At 32.3% G+C, this 16,183-nt stretch overlaps 1 protein-coding gene across 23 annotated transcripts in view; it reads left to right on the top strand.

Annotated features, from left to right (window-relative positions):
* Baz2b (bromodomain adjacent to zinc finger domain 2B) overlaps positions 1 to 16,183 on the top strand; it is a 346,930-nt gene that overhangs the window by 202,463 nt on the left and 128,284 nt on the right. For all 23 annotated transcript variants that reach the window (XM_040294351.2, XM_021731270.3, XM_078017461.1 and 20 more), the window contains one exon: positions 5,362 to 5,508. In XM_040294351.2, coding sequence (XP_040150285.2) covers positions 5,364 to 5,508 — 145 coding nt within the window. In that variant the 5' untranslated portion in view covers positions 5,362 to 5,363. The remainder of the gene's footprint in view (positions 1 to 5,361; positions 5,509 to 16,183) is intronic.

Here is a 16,183-nt window from a genome sequence, read left to right as displayed (position 1 = left end):
AATTCTGATTTTTGTCTTAGAATTGTTACAGATAATTATCATTTTAGTAAAATACAGCAAATTTATGTTATCCAGTTTGAGCATTATGATATACATTAATTGCATACTATGTGCTATCTGTTATAAACAGTTTGAACAAAATGCAAAATATTACACTTCTAGACGTATGTGGACAAAATATTGACTTTGGGTCATTGAAATCAGGTTGAATCATCTTATTCATAGCTATATAAAATTAAAACTTAAAAAGAAGGTTTTGGTAGTTGAGTGTAACTTTTGATTTTTCATCCTTAGCACTACTAATGTTTTGGGCTTGATAATTCTATGTTATTGAGTGTGGGCTGTCTTGTGCATTGTAGGGTATCTAGCCACTGCCTACTCCATGTTATTAGCTACAAGTTGCTATAATGCCTGCTCCATGCAATTAGCTACAAATTGCTACAATCAAACATGTCTCCCAAATGTTCCTTGGTACCACTGTTTTCAATGATGGAAAAGATTTACAATGAATCAAATCAGTTTTTGTCCCTTCATCTTCTGCACATTTTTCTCCCATGGTTTACTACAAATTTATATCACATTGCAAAGTTCTATGTTAATTTTCAATTGTAGTAACCTTTACCGTAACTGATGAACCAACTTTCTTTCTTTCCTTTTTTCTATTTTTTTTTAATATTTATTTTTTAATTGTAGTTGGTCACAATTCCTTTCTTTCTTTCTTTCTTTCTTTCTTTCTTTCTTTCTTTCTTTCTTTCTTTCTTTCTTTCTTTCTTTCTTTCTTTCTTCCTTCCTTCCTTCCTTCCCTCCCTCCCTCCCTCCCTCCCTCCCTCCCTCCCTCCCTCCCTCCCTTCTTTTCTTTCTTTCTTTCGCTGAGGATGGAACCCAGGGCCTTGCACATGGTAGGCAAACACTCTACCGATGAGCCACAACCCCAGCTCCCTTTTTTCTATTTTTTAAGAGATGGAGTTTTGCTAGGTTGCTCAGTCTGTCCTTGAATGTCTACTTCAACTTCCCAAGTATTTGGAACTACAGACACACACACCACTCGCCCTAGCTTAACTGCTTAACTTTCTATAAAGAAGTCCAAAATTATACACTAAAAACCATAATCTCACGAATAGCCTTGAATTAAAAGATATGACTATACATCTTTTATATTCTTCTGTAGGACAGTATGTTGTGGATAGGGAAGTTATGTTAATATAGTCAGTTCTTTTTGATCTTGTGATTCTGGGTTGGTTTTTAATCACATAGAACCAATTTTTTGGTGATGTTCAAATATCAAGGAAAGGGATATTCTTAACACAGGGGCTCACAATGAGAGTATTGGTATCAAATCTCAATACTCTGGCCCTAACAGAAATCTTGAAGTAGTTGGTTCTTGGATACCTGAATGGTCTTTATTTTAATGAGTATATGTTTTTTAAATTGTCTGAATAACTTAATCTTTTTATTGATTCTTACATTTTATGTTTTAATAATAAATAATAACTCAATGTGACAATGGGCTAATTATTTTGTCAAATTAAAATTATTAATTTTTCATTTATATTCGTGTTACAACTTATTTGAAAAGTTTTAAAATACTGTAACATGCCTTAACATTGGTACCTAAACATTATGAGGTATTCATTTTAAATTCTTAACACAGATTTATCTGGCTAAAAATATAATGCCATGAAAAAGGTATGCATAACATGTAAATAATTATTACTATTAAATATTCACTTTAACATTAATAATCCCTAAAAATACCTTAAGTTTTCTTTTATTGCTTCTATATTCATTGGTAATTATATAGGCAGATGTTTACTCATTAAAAAACAATAGCTAATGACTGTTAAATGCTAGATTCTAAGGACTTTAGCTGCATTATCTCATTTAACCCTCCCAAATATACATTCATATTACTGATGAATAAATTAAAAACTCAGAGAAATTATACAGTTAATAAACTCTTGACACAGTTTTTGCACCCACATAAAAACTTATTTTCAAATATCACACCAAAACAAGATAATCTCTGTTTTTGTTTTTTCAAGATTTAGGTTTATACTCTTTTACTCCAATACATTTTTATTTTTTGAGTGCTTACTTTATGACAAACTTTGTGGGTCTCATTGTTGTTTTGTTTTTACTTGGAAATAATTTGTGACTTAAAAAAAAATACAGGGTTCACATTTATTTTCCCTAATGTCACTAATGGATCTGGCCATTGTATAAATGTCCAAATTATAGATATCAGGAAATTAATATTGACTCATAGTATTATTGACTAAATTATAGACTTTAAATGAATTTCACCAGTTCATCCCTTAATGTCCTTTTTCTGTTCTAAATCAAACCTAGGATCCCACATCATATTTGAGTCTGTCTCATAAGTCTTCAACGTATGGATGTTCCTCAGTCTTCTTTTCCTTCATGATTGACACTGTTAATGAATACTGCTCATTTATTTTGTTTGTGGTCTTTCAGTATTTTCTCAGGGTTCTACTGAGGTTATACATATTTGGAAGAATACTACAGAGATGATGTGCTCTTTTTGGGCACCAGAGAATACATGATGTTGATATGTTTTATTATAGTAATGTAGTTTATACATTGTGAAGTTACTCTTTCCGCTTTTTGTTTGATAAATGCTTTGGAGGAGAAATGTTGATATTATATAAATATTCTGTTTCTCCTCAAATTTTCCCTTACTACTTTCCTTGTTGCAAGTTACTTTACATGATTATTTTATGTATTATTCATAATTACAAAGGCATTGCCTTAACTTTCAAAGTAGACGACTAACTTTCAGAGGTAAGCTTATACTTTTTAGCAGGAACAATAGTAAATAAAATATGAAAATTTGGGGGCTGGGATTGTGGCTCAGTGGTAGAGTACTCGCCTAGAACGTTCAAGGCCCTGGGTTCGATCCTCAGCACCACATAAAATAAGTAAATAAAATAAAGATATTGTGTTCAACTACAACTAAAAAAAATAAATATTAAAAAAAGTACCTATGAAAATAAGCGGGGGGGGGGGCAATTTATGACCAGTATAAGATAGTAGTACTTTTGCACACATGAAGAATAATTAGCTACCAAGAGATCATATGAGCTAAATATGTATGTCTAAAATCAAAATAGTTAAAGTTACATGTGAATAATAATGAATATAATAGAACTGCTGAGAAAAATGGCTGCATAGGCTTGTTTTTAAGATTAAGTCTCTTCTCACTTAAATGAACAATAAAAACCAAAAGTAGAAGAGAAAATGGTACCTTTACTGAGACTAAAAAAGCCCTAAACCATATGCAGTGAGCTATAGTTGTCTTTCTATTTACCAGGACTAAATTTTATTTCTCATTTAAACAATATTATATTAATCAATTTGTGTGTGTGTGTGTGTGTGTGTGTGTGTGTGTGTGTATATATATATATATATATATATATATATATATATATATATATATATATATATATTGCTTTTTCTACTGGTTCTTTATTTCTACAGATTAGACTCTCAGTGGTAGAATTACAAAATTCAGGCATATACATACAATTGTGTGTATTATGTAGATAGATCTATATAAGTTTAAAAATATTATAGATAACTTTCTCAAGAAAATAATCCCCAAAAATGTGTGTGTATCTCTGTGTGTCTTTGTGTGTTTATTTTACTACTTATTTTGCCTTCTGGGTATTCCATACTTTAGTCCTCACATTAGTTTGTTTTCTGTCATTATAATAAAATTCTAGATGTTAGATAAATTATAATTAAATAGAAATTTATTGAGATCACAGTTTTAGAAACTAAACATCTAAATAGCATGTACTATTTCTGCCAAGGGCCTCTTTGTCTGCCTCATATCATTACTGATAGTATTATGGTGGGAATATGTACAAAAGAGAGAAATTACATGTCAAGACAGGAACCCAGAGAGTGGTGAGAGACTAGACTCACTCTTTGATAACAACTATCTCTGAAAAACTTAACTAGTAGTCCCAAAAGAACTATTTTAAAATAAGACAAGATCAGTGTTTAAATATTGTGTGAAATCCATATGATATATAGATATTTTTTTCTATACCCTAGCTCCTTTCATCTTTTTTTTTTTAATGGAAACATGGGCTCACCGAGTTGTGATCCTCCTGCCTTAGCCTCCTGATTCACTGAAATGGTAGACATGCATCACTATGCCAGGCTATATTCTGGAGTTTTAATATCAACATCTGCTCTTACAATAAAGCCATGTAAGATTGTATACACACTAGCTAAGTGAAGTAATAAATATGCTTAGAAGTGATTTTGCCATTATAAATGGTTTGCTAAGTCTACTTGAAATCATATTAAAACTTGACTCCAATAAAAACTCTAAAAATGTATTTGCTTTTTTTTTTTTTTTTTTTGCATGGGAGGAGTGGAGACTCTCTGTATTAGAGACTACCATGCCAGATTCTTGGACACCTAAGACCAACAAGTATATTACTATCTAGATTTGAAAGACAAGAATGCCCTCTATTCAAATATGATATTTTCTTGATTCTTTAAGATAATACAGGAATTATATTGCAATTGAATAAATAATATTCTTTAAGAAGAAGAACATAATTTTAATTTTCCTAAGTTTTGTGGTATTACACATTTGTGGGAAATTACTATTTAAAACACTGTTAATTTTTTTGGACATAAGAAAACTCTGTAAATCTATTAGAAGAGATTTAGTACACTAAAATTAAACTTATTTCAAACCAGGTGCAGTGGCAGTTGTCTGTAGTCCCCATTACTTGGGGGAAGGTGAAATCAGAGGATCACTTGAGTCAAAAAGTGGAAAACTAGGGTGAAAATCTGTCCACACACACACACATACACACACACACACACACACACACACACACAAATTTAAACTTATTTTATTAATTGGCATTTGTTGTAGTCCATTTTCTGTTACTATAACAGAATACCTGATATTGAGGTCTGTTTATGTCACAATTCTGAAGGCAGGAAGTTCAAGATCAGAAGAGCTTACTTAACTATGTGGAGTGACTTCCGTTTTACACTTCTCCAAAGAAATAGCCCATTTCCAAGGAAATAAGAATTCACTCACTTCTGCCCAGTCCCAGAAGAAAGGTATCAATTTCTCATAAGGACTTAATTACCTTTTGAAGACCCAACTTCCCAACACTCCTGCACTGTGAAATTTAGCCTCAACATGAGCATTTTTAAGATATGAAAGTATTTTTTCCTTTTTTATGAAAACTATATATTTATAAATTTATAGTTTAAAAAGTAAGCAAAGGGTTTATATATGTTTAGTTCTTTTGAATAATTTTGAGAATTATAATACTGAGAATCAATTTTTTCTCTCTCTTGTAGATATGGATTCTGGAGAACGGTTGCCATCCTCAACAGCCTCCTCTACCACACCAACTTCATCTTCTACACCTTCTGTGGCTTCAGCAGTTTCAAAAGGTGGCCTTTCCACTGGAGCTGCTTCACTTAGCTCTACAATCAACCCATGTGGTAAATACCCTTTATTAACTCAATTTTAGAATGCCATCGTTTTGATCATTTGCATTCTTAATAAAGAGATCTAAATAAAATATTCTCATGAATTCTGCTGACCTGTTGAATAATGGCTAGGTTAAACAGCTAGTGTTCTTTGCTTTTTCTGGATCTTTCACTGGGATATCCTTGGTTATTCCATGCTTTTCCTGCTTACTGGAAAGTCTCTTTGAGGGATTGAATCTTAATATTGTAATTTGTTTTACCATGTTAATTAAGGAATTAATAAGTATAAAGTCTCTTTTCAAAATAATAGACCTATGAGGGAATCACGAAATACAGAAGAGGTCTTGGTAATAAGATTTAGTACTAATGCTGTGGATTCTTTGTCCTAATCTTGTTGCTGGTATTTGAAATGACGTTCAGATGCTCCAGCTACCCCAGTTCACAGATATATACTACACTAAGGCAGATTATTTACTTAATGGGAAATTAAATTAAAACAAATGAACAAATAGCAACAACAAAACCCTAAACTTGATTAACTCATTCATTTATTAGCAGGAAGCATTTTAGCCTTACTTTTTTTATCTTGTAGAATTATTTCATGATTATAAACAGTTGAACTAAATAAACATCTTACTTTTTTTCAAGTTAAAATTTGTGATTTTATATAAATAATACATAAAAATATGGAATATTTGCTTAAATATCCTAGGAAATTATTAACTATATTTTCTCAGTTATTTTTGTTTTTTTAAGCAATAAAATAAAAAAGGATGCCATTGAATTTATCTTAGAATGATGTTCTTAGTGATTACCAAATAACTAAAATGACATATCTTAAAAATCAGTATAACCCTTCTTGTGTACCTTGTATGGTTTTCATCAAGTAATCTAACAACTTTGTCCACATTTTCCTTATACATAAATGATGTCTGGGTTCTAAGATCAGTGATGATATGCTTTGCTAAAAGATAGTGATGCCACAATTTATTTTTTACCCAATATTATTTTGAATGATTGCAAACAGTTGTATTTTTGTGAATTTTTTTCCCTGTTTTTATAACTCCTCTTGCTCTTTCCTTTGCTGTCAACTCCTTTTAATGTATTCTCATCTGCTTTCTTATTTAGTGTTTGTTTCTGTTATCCTTAATATAATGGTGTTTCTAGAAACATGTTTTTTTCTTTTCTTTTTGTTTTAATGTTGAAGGTTTCTGGGTAGTTTTTTTTTCTCATTTTTCTTAATCAATGTTACTGGCATTGCTTACAATCCTGATTACTTATATTTTCGGCACCATTCTTTGTTAGTTGTAATTGGGAGTTTCGGAAAGGATGGAATATACTAAGTTGCTAAATAACATCAGAAATCTTGTAAGAAAAGGGAGTAGTTTTTGCTATTAAAAGAGGGTGTAGAGGTTTTATATTGAGATGCTTATACATTAAATTAAAGTGTAATTTTTGTTTATTTAAAAGTTCATCACTTATTGACACATTATATTTTAAATACCTACACGATAATATTTTTTTCACTTTCTAGGCAAAATGAGTTTTAAAAATTTTTAACTTTTACAATGTTGTATTTCATATTTCAAATAGTTTATTCCCACCCAAGGCTATTGAGAATGTCTTTTAAGGTTGCTCAGTTTATTTTCTTATCTTTTCTTGTTTGATTCATTGTTTTTGGCTTATATATTATCTGATAATCTTCCCATTTGAAAGTAAAATCAAGATTCATAATGGGCTCGATCCCTTTATCTTAAACAATTTGATCTCTCTCTCTCTCTCTCTCTCTCTCTCTCTCTCTCTCTTTTTTGCTATATAGAGATAGCAGAGCAGAATTGTCATCTTTTTTTTTTTTTTTAAGTTGTCGATAGACCTTTGTTTTATTTATTTATATGTGGTGCTGAGAACTGAACTCAGTGCCTCATACATGCCAGGCAAGTGCTCCACCACTGAGCCACAACCCAGCCCAAAATCTCATTTTTAAAATGCCAAAGGCTCAACAATTTTTTTCATGGATCTCTGGTGTTATTCTGTTATTTTACACAATATTTTGTTTAAGAATCTCATTTTCTTTGTCACCTTCATTAATGATGTATCTATAGAAATTCCTTCAAGCTATATAGAATGTAATTTGAACTTGCTTTCATACTTTGAATTACCACCTATTTGCTATTGAATCAATATCTTGTCAAGGTCCAAGATTATACCTGCTTATAGGTTAGCCTATTGCTATATTGGATGCTGACAGAAGACATGGATCAGAGATTCTGTTGCTTATGGCACAGCAAACTACATGAGTATGATATTGGCTTTGGTTCTCTATGCCTAAGTTTCACAGGGATGATGCAGATCCCATCATGTATGGGTTTCTGTCACATCTGAGGAACATTGGAATTGAGGAATTGAGTGCTTTTATCGATGAGAGTAAGCTCATTCTTTGCAAGGAGGATGTTTGTTACCGTATCTTTTAAGGTTGCTCACTGCAAATGTCATAGTCTTGAGAATAGCCCAGTTAAAGAGTGATCAAGGCCTGCATTCTTGACATATCGAGCAATAACATGCAGAGATGCTAAGGGCTTTGGATAATTGCCTCTTTCAAAACACTTTTAGTTTTATTAAAACTTTTAGTTTTATTTTATACCTCATTAATAATAGAGGTAACTTGGATTAAAAAAAATATTTATAACACTGCAGTACAGATCAGTTTAAGGCAGGCATGGTGGTGCATTCTTAAAATCCCAGTAACTCGTGAAGCTGAAACTATAGGATTGCATATTTGAGGCCAGCTTCATCAACTTGTGAGTCCCTAAGCAACGCAGTGAGTTGCTGTCTCAAAATAGAAAAATTAAAAGGGCTGAGGATATAGCTCAGCAATAAAGCACCCTGGGTTCAATACCTAGTACCAAAACAAAACAAAACAAAATTAAGACTGTTTGCATACATGGGTTTTATTGGTCTTGTCTGAAGAGTAATATTTCTTTTCCATTAGGAATACACATACACATGCGTATTTTTTTAATAAATTGCATACTCTTAAAAATGAATTTGAGACAGCTTTCACTATGTGTATAGCACAATAAACAAAAATAGTTAACTAAAATTTCAAAAGATAGGCTCTAAGAAATAAAAAAGATGTCAGCTGTAGAAAACCACAGATATTGAACAAAAAACTTAACTAGTTACCAGCTAAGCATAAAAAGAAAACACCTTCCCCTGGTGCTATTTAAGTATATTAGTTTCTCAGAAAAAAACACATTGTTTTTGGCCCTGAATAATATGAGGAATTTGCCATTGGAGCTTTTGTTTAAGAATTCACATGATGCACACTATCCCACATTCTAGGTTCAGAGATATTCAGATATTTTTCCACATATTGTCTCTGGGTAAAGGTGGAGAGTGGAATACAAGCATAATTTCACAAATAAACTTTGCATAGTGAATTTGTTTGAGATTTGTGATTATTCAACCTAATACAAAGATAGAATTTTGAAAAATTTAAATAATAGTCAAGCTGTACCATAGACCAGTGCTTTTCAATCTGTCTTTGAAGGTAGATTTCTTCAAACAAAAGCTTATGCAAATGTAAAATATATAAGACTGATAAACTATTAAAAACCACTCTGGTTGAGGCTGGAATAGGTCTGCTTTTAAAAATTAAAGGGATTACTTTTCCTATGAATCTTAATTGTAGGCCTCTATAAACATGTGCCAAATTATGGTATATCAAAGAAATAATAAGTTGATCAATTTAGGCTATTTGTTAGTTATGACAGTGATTAACTATGGGTAGGAAAACATGGCAGATGAACACACCAGCTCATAGGTAAGCAGTCCTGAAGTGGGAAATGTCATCACAGTCCTAGGCTCCTTCTAATTATACATTTCTTCTTCTAAAATGTGAGAATTTATGCTTTCGTAGGTATCTCAGAACTACAAGAGGGCTGATCCACCAGGAAGTGAGCCAGTATGGGATAGGCAAAAGTTGCATGCCAATTGACTTTGTCTCCTTTTAAGATTTTCCAGAAACCCCACCCAGAGATTTCTACTTACATCTTTTTCATCAGAACTGTGTGAGTGATGATGTCAGCTTCAAGAAAGGCTAGGGAGAATAGGTTTTAGCTGAGCATATTTTTATCATGAATAAAACAGATGTTCTGTAACTAAGGAAAAAGGAAAGAGTAGATTGGTAATATGTGTGCCACTAAGGGCTAATAAGTACAGCAAATGATAGGAACGAGGTTAAGCTTGGGAGTAGGCCAAGACCAGGTCATTTAGAATTTATGTGGCATGCTTAGGAATTGATGCAGAATAATTCAGTATTAAAAGCAAAGACTTTGCTATCTAAAGGCCCTGAAATTGAATCTTGGCTTGTCAAGATACCTCATTAATAATATAGTTATACCAGCACCTACTTTATAATATTATGAGAATAAATAAGTTCTTATATATAGTAGGTGCTTGGTAAATTGTAACCATTATTTTTTTTTCATACTTTATCCAAAAGGAATGGATTTATATGATCACATTACTTTGAAAATGATAGCTCTGAAGAATTTGGAGTATCAGTTTGCAATGGGGATAGAACCAAAGGCAAAGACAACCTTATATCCATACTTAATAAATAAGAATTTGAACATGAATATATTTATATGCTTATATTTATACTTATTATATTTAAATTATATATATATGTGTGTGTGTGTGTGTATATATATATATATATATATATATATGTGTGTGTGTGTGTGTGTGTGTGTGTATATATTCAGGTGTGAAATAAGGAGGACCTAAATGAAAGAGTACTGGAAATGGAATAATACGCAAGGTTCCAAAGATATATATATTTTTTTTTGGGGGGGGAGGGCGTCCATTTCTTTCTTTTTAAAAAATTCTTATTTGTTATGTATGACAGAGAATGCATCACAATTCATATTACACATATAGAGCACAATTTTTCATATGTCTGGTTGTACACAAAGTAGAGTCATACCATTCCTGTCTTCATACATGTACTTTGGATAATGATGTCCATCACATTCCACCATCATTTCTAACCCCATACGCCCTCCCTTCCACTCCCTCCCCTTTGCTATATCCAGAGTTCCTCTATTCCTCCCATGCTCCCCACCCCAACCCCATTGTGAATCAGCATCCTTATAATCAGAGAGAACATTCAGCAATTGATTTTGGGGGATTGGCTTACTTCACTTAGCATTATATTCTCTAACTCCATCCATTTACTTGCAAATTCCATGATTTTATTCTCTTTTAATGCTGAATAATATTCTATTGTGTATATATCATATTTTCTTTATCCATTCATCTACTGAAGGACATCTAAGTTGGTTTCACAGTTTAGCTATTGTGGATTGTGCTGCTATAAACATTTATGTGGCTGTGTTCCTGTAGTATGGTGTTTTTTAAGTCTTTCTGTATACACAGAGGAGTGAGATAGCTGGGTCAAATGGTGGTTCCATTCCCAACTTTCCAAGCTATCTCCATACTGCTTTCCAGATTGGCTGCAAGAATTTGCAGCCCCACTAACAATGTATGAGTGTGCCTTTCCCCCCCCCCCATCCTCACCAACACTTATAGTTGTTTCTGTTCCTAATAGCTACCATTCTGACTGGAGTGAAATGAAATCTTGCAGTAGTTTTGATTTACATTTTTCTAACTGCTAGAGATGTTGAACATTTTTTCATATATTTGTTGATTGATTGTATATCATCTTCTAAGAAGTGTCTGTTTAGCAAACATATTTTTAGGGTGTGGATTCTTATGGGATGTTTAGAGAAAGAGAAGCCCTGACATTACTTTGGTATCTCACTGAGGGCGACATGAGAAATGAGGAGGAGAATATATGAAAGGGTAAAAGAATAGTTATCCTTTTGTTGTTATATGTATTATACATGTATTCATACATCGATATTGGTAGATATTTTATAGTGTTTTCTCTTTTTTTGCCCTTTACTAAAATTACTATAGATACTGATGCATATAAGCATACGTTTATGAATATATCTTTCAATTTTGCCATTCATACCAGTTTATTTTTCTCCCAGTTGTGTGTTAGAATTTCAGATTATTCATGACACTTGGTATTGTTAGATTTTTTTGGTCTGTGTGAATATGAAGAAACATTTAATTGAGGTTATTTTAAGCTTTTAATAATTTTTTTTTAATTTTCTTTTTTAAAATGTCTTTTAGAGCTTTGGTGGGTATTTCTAATGCTTTGTATACCTTTTTCTTAAAGACGTGCAAATTCTGCCAGCAGCTATGGAGGCTGAGGCCAAAGGATCACAAGTTTGAGGCTAACCTGGGCAACATAGTGAGGTACTGTCTCAGAATTAAAAAAATATATATATAAAGGGTTGAGCATGTAGCTCAGTAGAGAGTTCCTGGATTCTGTCTTTAGTACTTGAAAGAAAGAAAAAGAGGTAAAAGGAAAGGAAAGGAAAGGGGAAGGAAGGAAGGAAGGAAGGAAGGAAGGAAGGAGGGAAGGAGGGAAGGAGGGAGGGAGGGAGGGAGGGAGGGAGGAAGGGAGGAAGGAAGGAAGGAATTTGGAAGGTTTATCTGTTTACTGGATGCAGATTCTTTTTTTACTTATATGTCTGGGAGATATCTTTTCCCAGTTTGTGGGGTGTGTGTGTGTGTGTGTGTGTGTGTGTGAGAGAGAGAGAGAGAGAGAGAGAGAGAGAGAGAGAGAGAGAGAGAGTGTGTGTGTGTAAGTGTGTGAAAGCTGCTTACTGGCTACATTCTCATTCCTTTTTTGAGACAAGATCTCACTAAATTGTTTAGGGCCTCACTAAGTTGCTTAGGGCTTTGCTGACTTTGAACTTGTGATCCTCCTGCCTCAGCCTCCAAGATTCTGAGATTATATGTGTGCACCACTGTGCCAAATCATGGTGTTTTTTATTCTATATTGTCTTGATAAATATAACTTCCAACTTTTACGCAGTCAAATTTATCAATATTTTAATTATGGGTTGCCTTTTGTTTTATAAGAAATTCTCCTTTACCTGTAAATTTATGCATATACTTTTAAGACTATATTGCTCTCTTGTCATAGTTTGTTTGGTCTGAAATACCTTAAAGTGGGTAATTTATAAACAACAGAAATTTGTTGGTCACAGTTTCAGAAGTTGGAAAGATCAAGGTCAAGGAACCACCAGATTGAGTGTTTGGTGAGTGTCTTAGTCTTGTTTTTAGCTTGAAAGATGACACCTTATTGCTATGTCCTTATGTGGTGGAAATGAGATAAGTCACCTCCTTTTGACCTTTTTTATAAGGGCATTAATCCCATTCATGAGTACAGAACTGTCATTACTTCTTCATCTTCCCACAGGCCCTACTTCTTAATTCTATCATATTGGGGTTTAGTTCTAAGATGAATTTTGGGAGAACAACATCATCAAAACCATAGCACCTTTCATTTAGTATTACTTTGAAAAGTACATGATGGTTAGATATTGAGCCAGCATGACACAAAGAATTGGCTTTTTGGTTTTAGGATTCTCACCTTTTTGGGCTGTTGGTTAATAGATCGGTTAAGTCGACTAGAGATAACTTAAATCATTAAAGCTGGTTTTAGCAGAAAGAGATTTAATAAAAGGAACTATTGAATGGCTGGCCCCTGGTCCCCCTGAATGATTTCAAAACATTACAGCCTAATTGAATGTTTTCAGAGTGTTACTGCTTAAGGAAATTATTTCATTCTGTCAAGATACCACTGTTAAACTATTGGCTTCATGATCATACAATCCATGCCTTCAACCCAGTGGAAAAAAAAAAGAAAAGAAATTACATGACTGGCTCCAGGGCTGTTCTGTGCAGCTTGCTAGATCATGTGCTGCCAGTCTTACCTGTTTTTAATTCTTTCCTAATAAATCTGATTGGCAGAATCTAAATTACTTCCAAAACCCTGACTGAAATAGAGGCTAGTAAATGTAGGGTTTTTAAAATTATCACAGGAAGTTATACCAAAAGAAAGTTGAAGCAAATGCTCAACGAACCAATTATCTACCCTTTTGAGCTCATTTGGTTATAGCCCTACTGCCATATCTCCCCCTTCAATATTGTGCTACTTGTTTCTGTCACATGTTTGTGAGCTTTATTCCCATCGAGACAGTTATTTTCTTTTAAAAATAAATACTTTTTTAATAGTCCATAGAATAACTCATGTATTCTTAATCCATATTTCATTTGATAGGTTATTCTGTGTTAGAATATAAATTAAATCAAGTATAATAAAACCTTAAAGTGAAATGGCTTTGAACTCTCACAGATAATAAAAAATACCTATTACTTTCTTTTTAAAGATTATAAACGGCTTTTCAAGGACTTCATTTCTTCTATACCATATCATTAATTCTGCTTTATAAACAATATCATTTTCATCTGTATATAAGTGTGCTCTAATGTTGTCCATCCTAAAAAAAAAAAAATGACATACTCCAAATCCTTCTTTTACTACAAATACTCTTCTGGCTATTGCTTTGTTTTCTGCTAAAATTTCACAACCCAACTTCCCAGAAGAGATCGGTACAAATGCTTTCTCCTTTTCCTTGTCTTTTATGCATATCTTAACTCATACCATGAGCACTTTACTATTCTCATCTTCCTTGATGTTTCAGCAGAAACTGACTCAGTTGACCATGCCTTAAAAATCTTTCTTTTTAGCTTCAGTGTTACCAATCTTGATTTTTCTCTTATTTCTCAACCTCCTATGTTTTACTGTTTGTTTTGTTTTGTTGTTTTGTCTTTTTTGCTGTTTAGATTTTAGAGTTTGTTTTGATTTGATTCAGTTTTTTTGCAGATTACTTTACTCAGTAATGTTTTGTTTCTCAAGTCTTGGTCCTGAAGTCTCTTATTTCTTGTGTCTTTAATTAAATTTAATACCTACTGAGACGACTCTGCCCAAAATTTCTTTCTGAGATCCTAAACGTTTATATACCTTTTACATAGATAGTTCTTAGGCCTCTCAAACTTAATAAATTTAACATACAAATACAAACTTTGGTTTCATCCAAAACCCATTTAGCTCAAATTCTTCTTCATTTGGCTAAAAGATACCACTATCTGTCCAGTAGCTTTAGACATAATTAATGATTTCTAGATGTCTTTTTTTTAACTCTCACATCAAAATCTTATTGATTTTCCCTTCAGAATAAAATTTGACTCTGAACACTTCTTTATGTCTTTATACCACCCATCCTAGTCTACACCAAAATCTCTCACCTGTGTCATTATAAAACATTCCTAACCTGTCTCTTCCATGCTTGTTCAGGTTTAATCCATTTCTCTCAAAACAGAGTGAAGCCCATTATGTAAACCTCCTGCTCACTTTCAGTTTTTTTTTTAAATTTAAGTGTAATTTATTTAAAATAAAACTTAACATTTTAAGAATTTACTACAATGAATGTGTATATTTATGTAGTCCCAGGTTTTGTACATTATCATCACCCCAAAAAGTTGCTTCCTGTCTTTTTGGTATTAGATTTCTCCTTCCATCCCATGTTGGCAATCCATGATCTGCTTTCTATCACTATTGTTTGGTCTTTTCTGGAATTATACATAAGTGGAATGATATACTCTGTATTCTTTTTGTGCCTGGCTTCCTTCAATCTTTTGAAATTGGCTTGTGCCACTAGAGCAATAGGTCATTTCTTTTTTTCCCCCATGGTATTAATTTGTATTTCTTTACTTAAATTTTTATTTGTTCTTTTTAGTTGTACATGACAGTATATATATTTATACAAACATGGAATATATCTTATTAATATTTCATTGATGACTGTGTCACAATTTGTTTATTCATGTACCTATTGATAACTATTGAATTATTTCAGTTTGAGACAATTGTGAATATTCAAGTTACAAGGCCTTGTGTTTTTATTTCTCTTACAAAAATTCCTAGGGGTGGGATTGTGAGATATCATGTTACGTGTATGTTTAATTTGGTAAGAATTGACAGATATTTTTCCTTAGTGGTTATGATATTATCCCCTTGTAGCAATGTATGGGAGTTCTAGTTACTCCATATTCTTACTAACTCTTGGTATTGTCATTAAAAAAAATTAAATCTACTCTAGTGGGTATAGAGTCTTATTTTAGTTATAGTTTGTATTTCTCTAAAGACTGATGTTGAACAGGTTTTCATGTGCTTATTTGCCCTTCATATGCTTTCTTTCATAATACACCTATTCAAATATTTTGCCCCATTTTTTTTTTTTGGTTGTTGTTGTTGTTTCTTAAATTAGGCTGTTTTTCTTTCCAATCTTTGTACTTGTTATTTTTTCTTTGCTTCAGTGAAAATTTGTACTTTTTGGTGCAATGTTGAGTAAAAGTGATAACAGATCTGATCCTAGGGGAAAGGCATTCATTCTTTCACCAGTGAATATGATGTATGTTTCTCATAGAGATGCCTTTTATAGGATTGAGAAAGTTTTCTTCTATTTCTGTTTTGTTGAGAGGTGTTTTAGTTTTATGTGTTTTGTTTTAAATTGATATTGAATTTTGTCACATGCTTTATCTGCTTTCTTCTATTTCTGTTTTGTTGAGAGGTGTTTTAGTTTTATGTATTTTGTTTTAAATTGATATTGAATTTTGTCACATGCTTTATCTGCATCTATTAAGATGATGATATGAATATGGCTTTTCATTTTTTAAAAATATTTTTTAAATTGTT

This window comes from Ictidomys tridecemlineatus, chromosome 7, assembly GCF_052094955.1.
Source record: "Ictidomys tridecemlineatus isolate mIctTri1 chromosome 7, mIctTri1.hap1, whole genome shotgun sequence".
Lineage (NCBI taxonomy): Eukaryota > Metazoa > Chordata > Mammalia > Rodentia > Sciuridae > Ictidomys > Ictidomys tridecemlineatus.
Note: the sequence above shows the minus strand (reverse complement) of the source record. Positions and strands in the feature narration are given on the sequence as shown.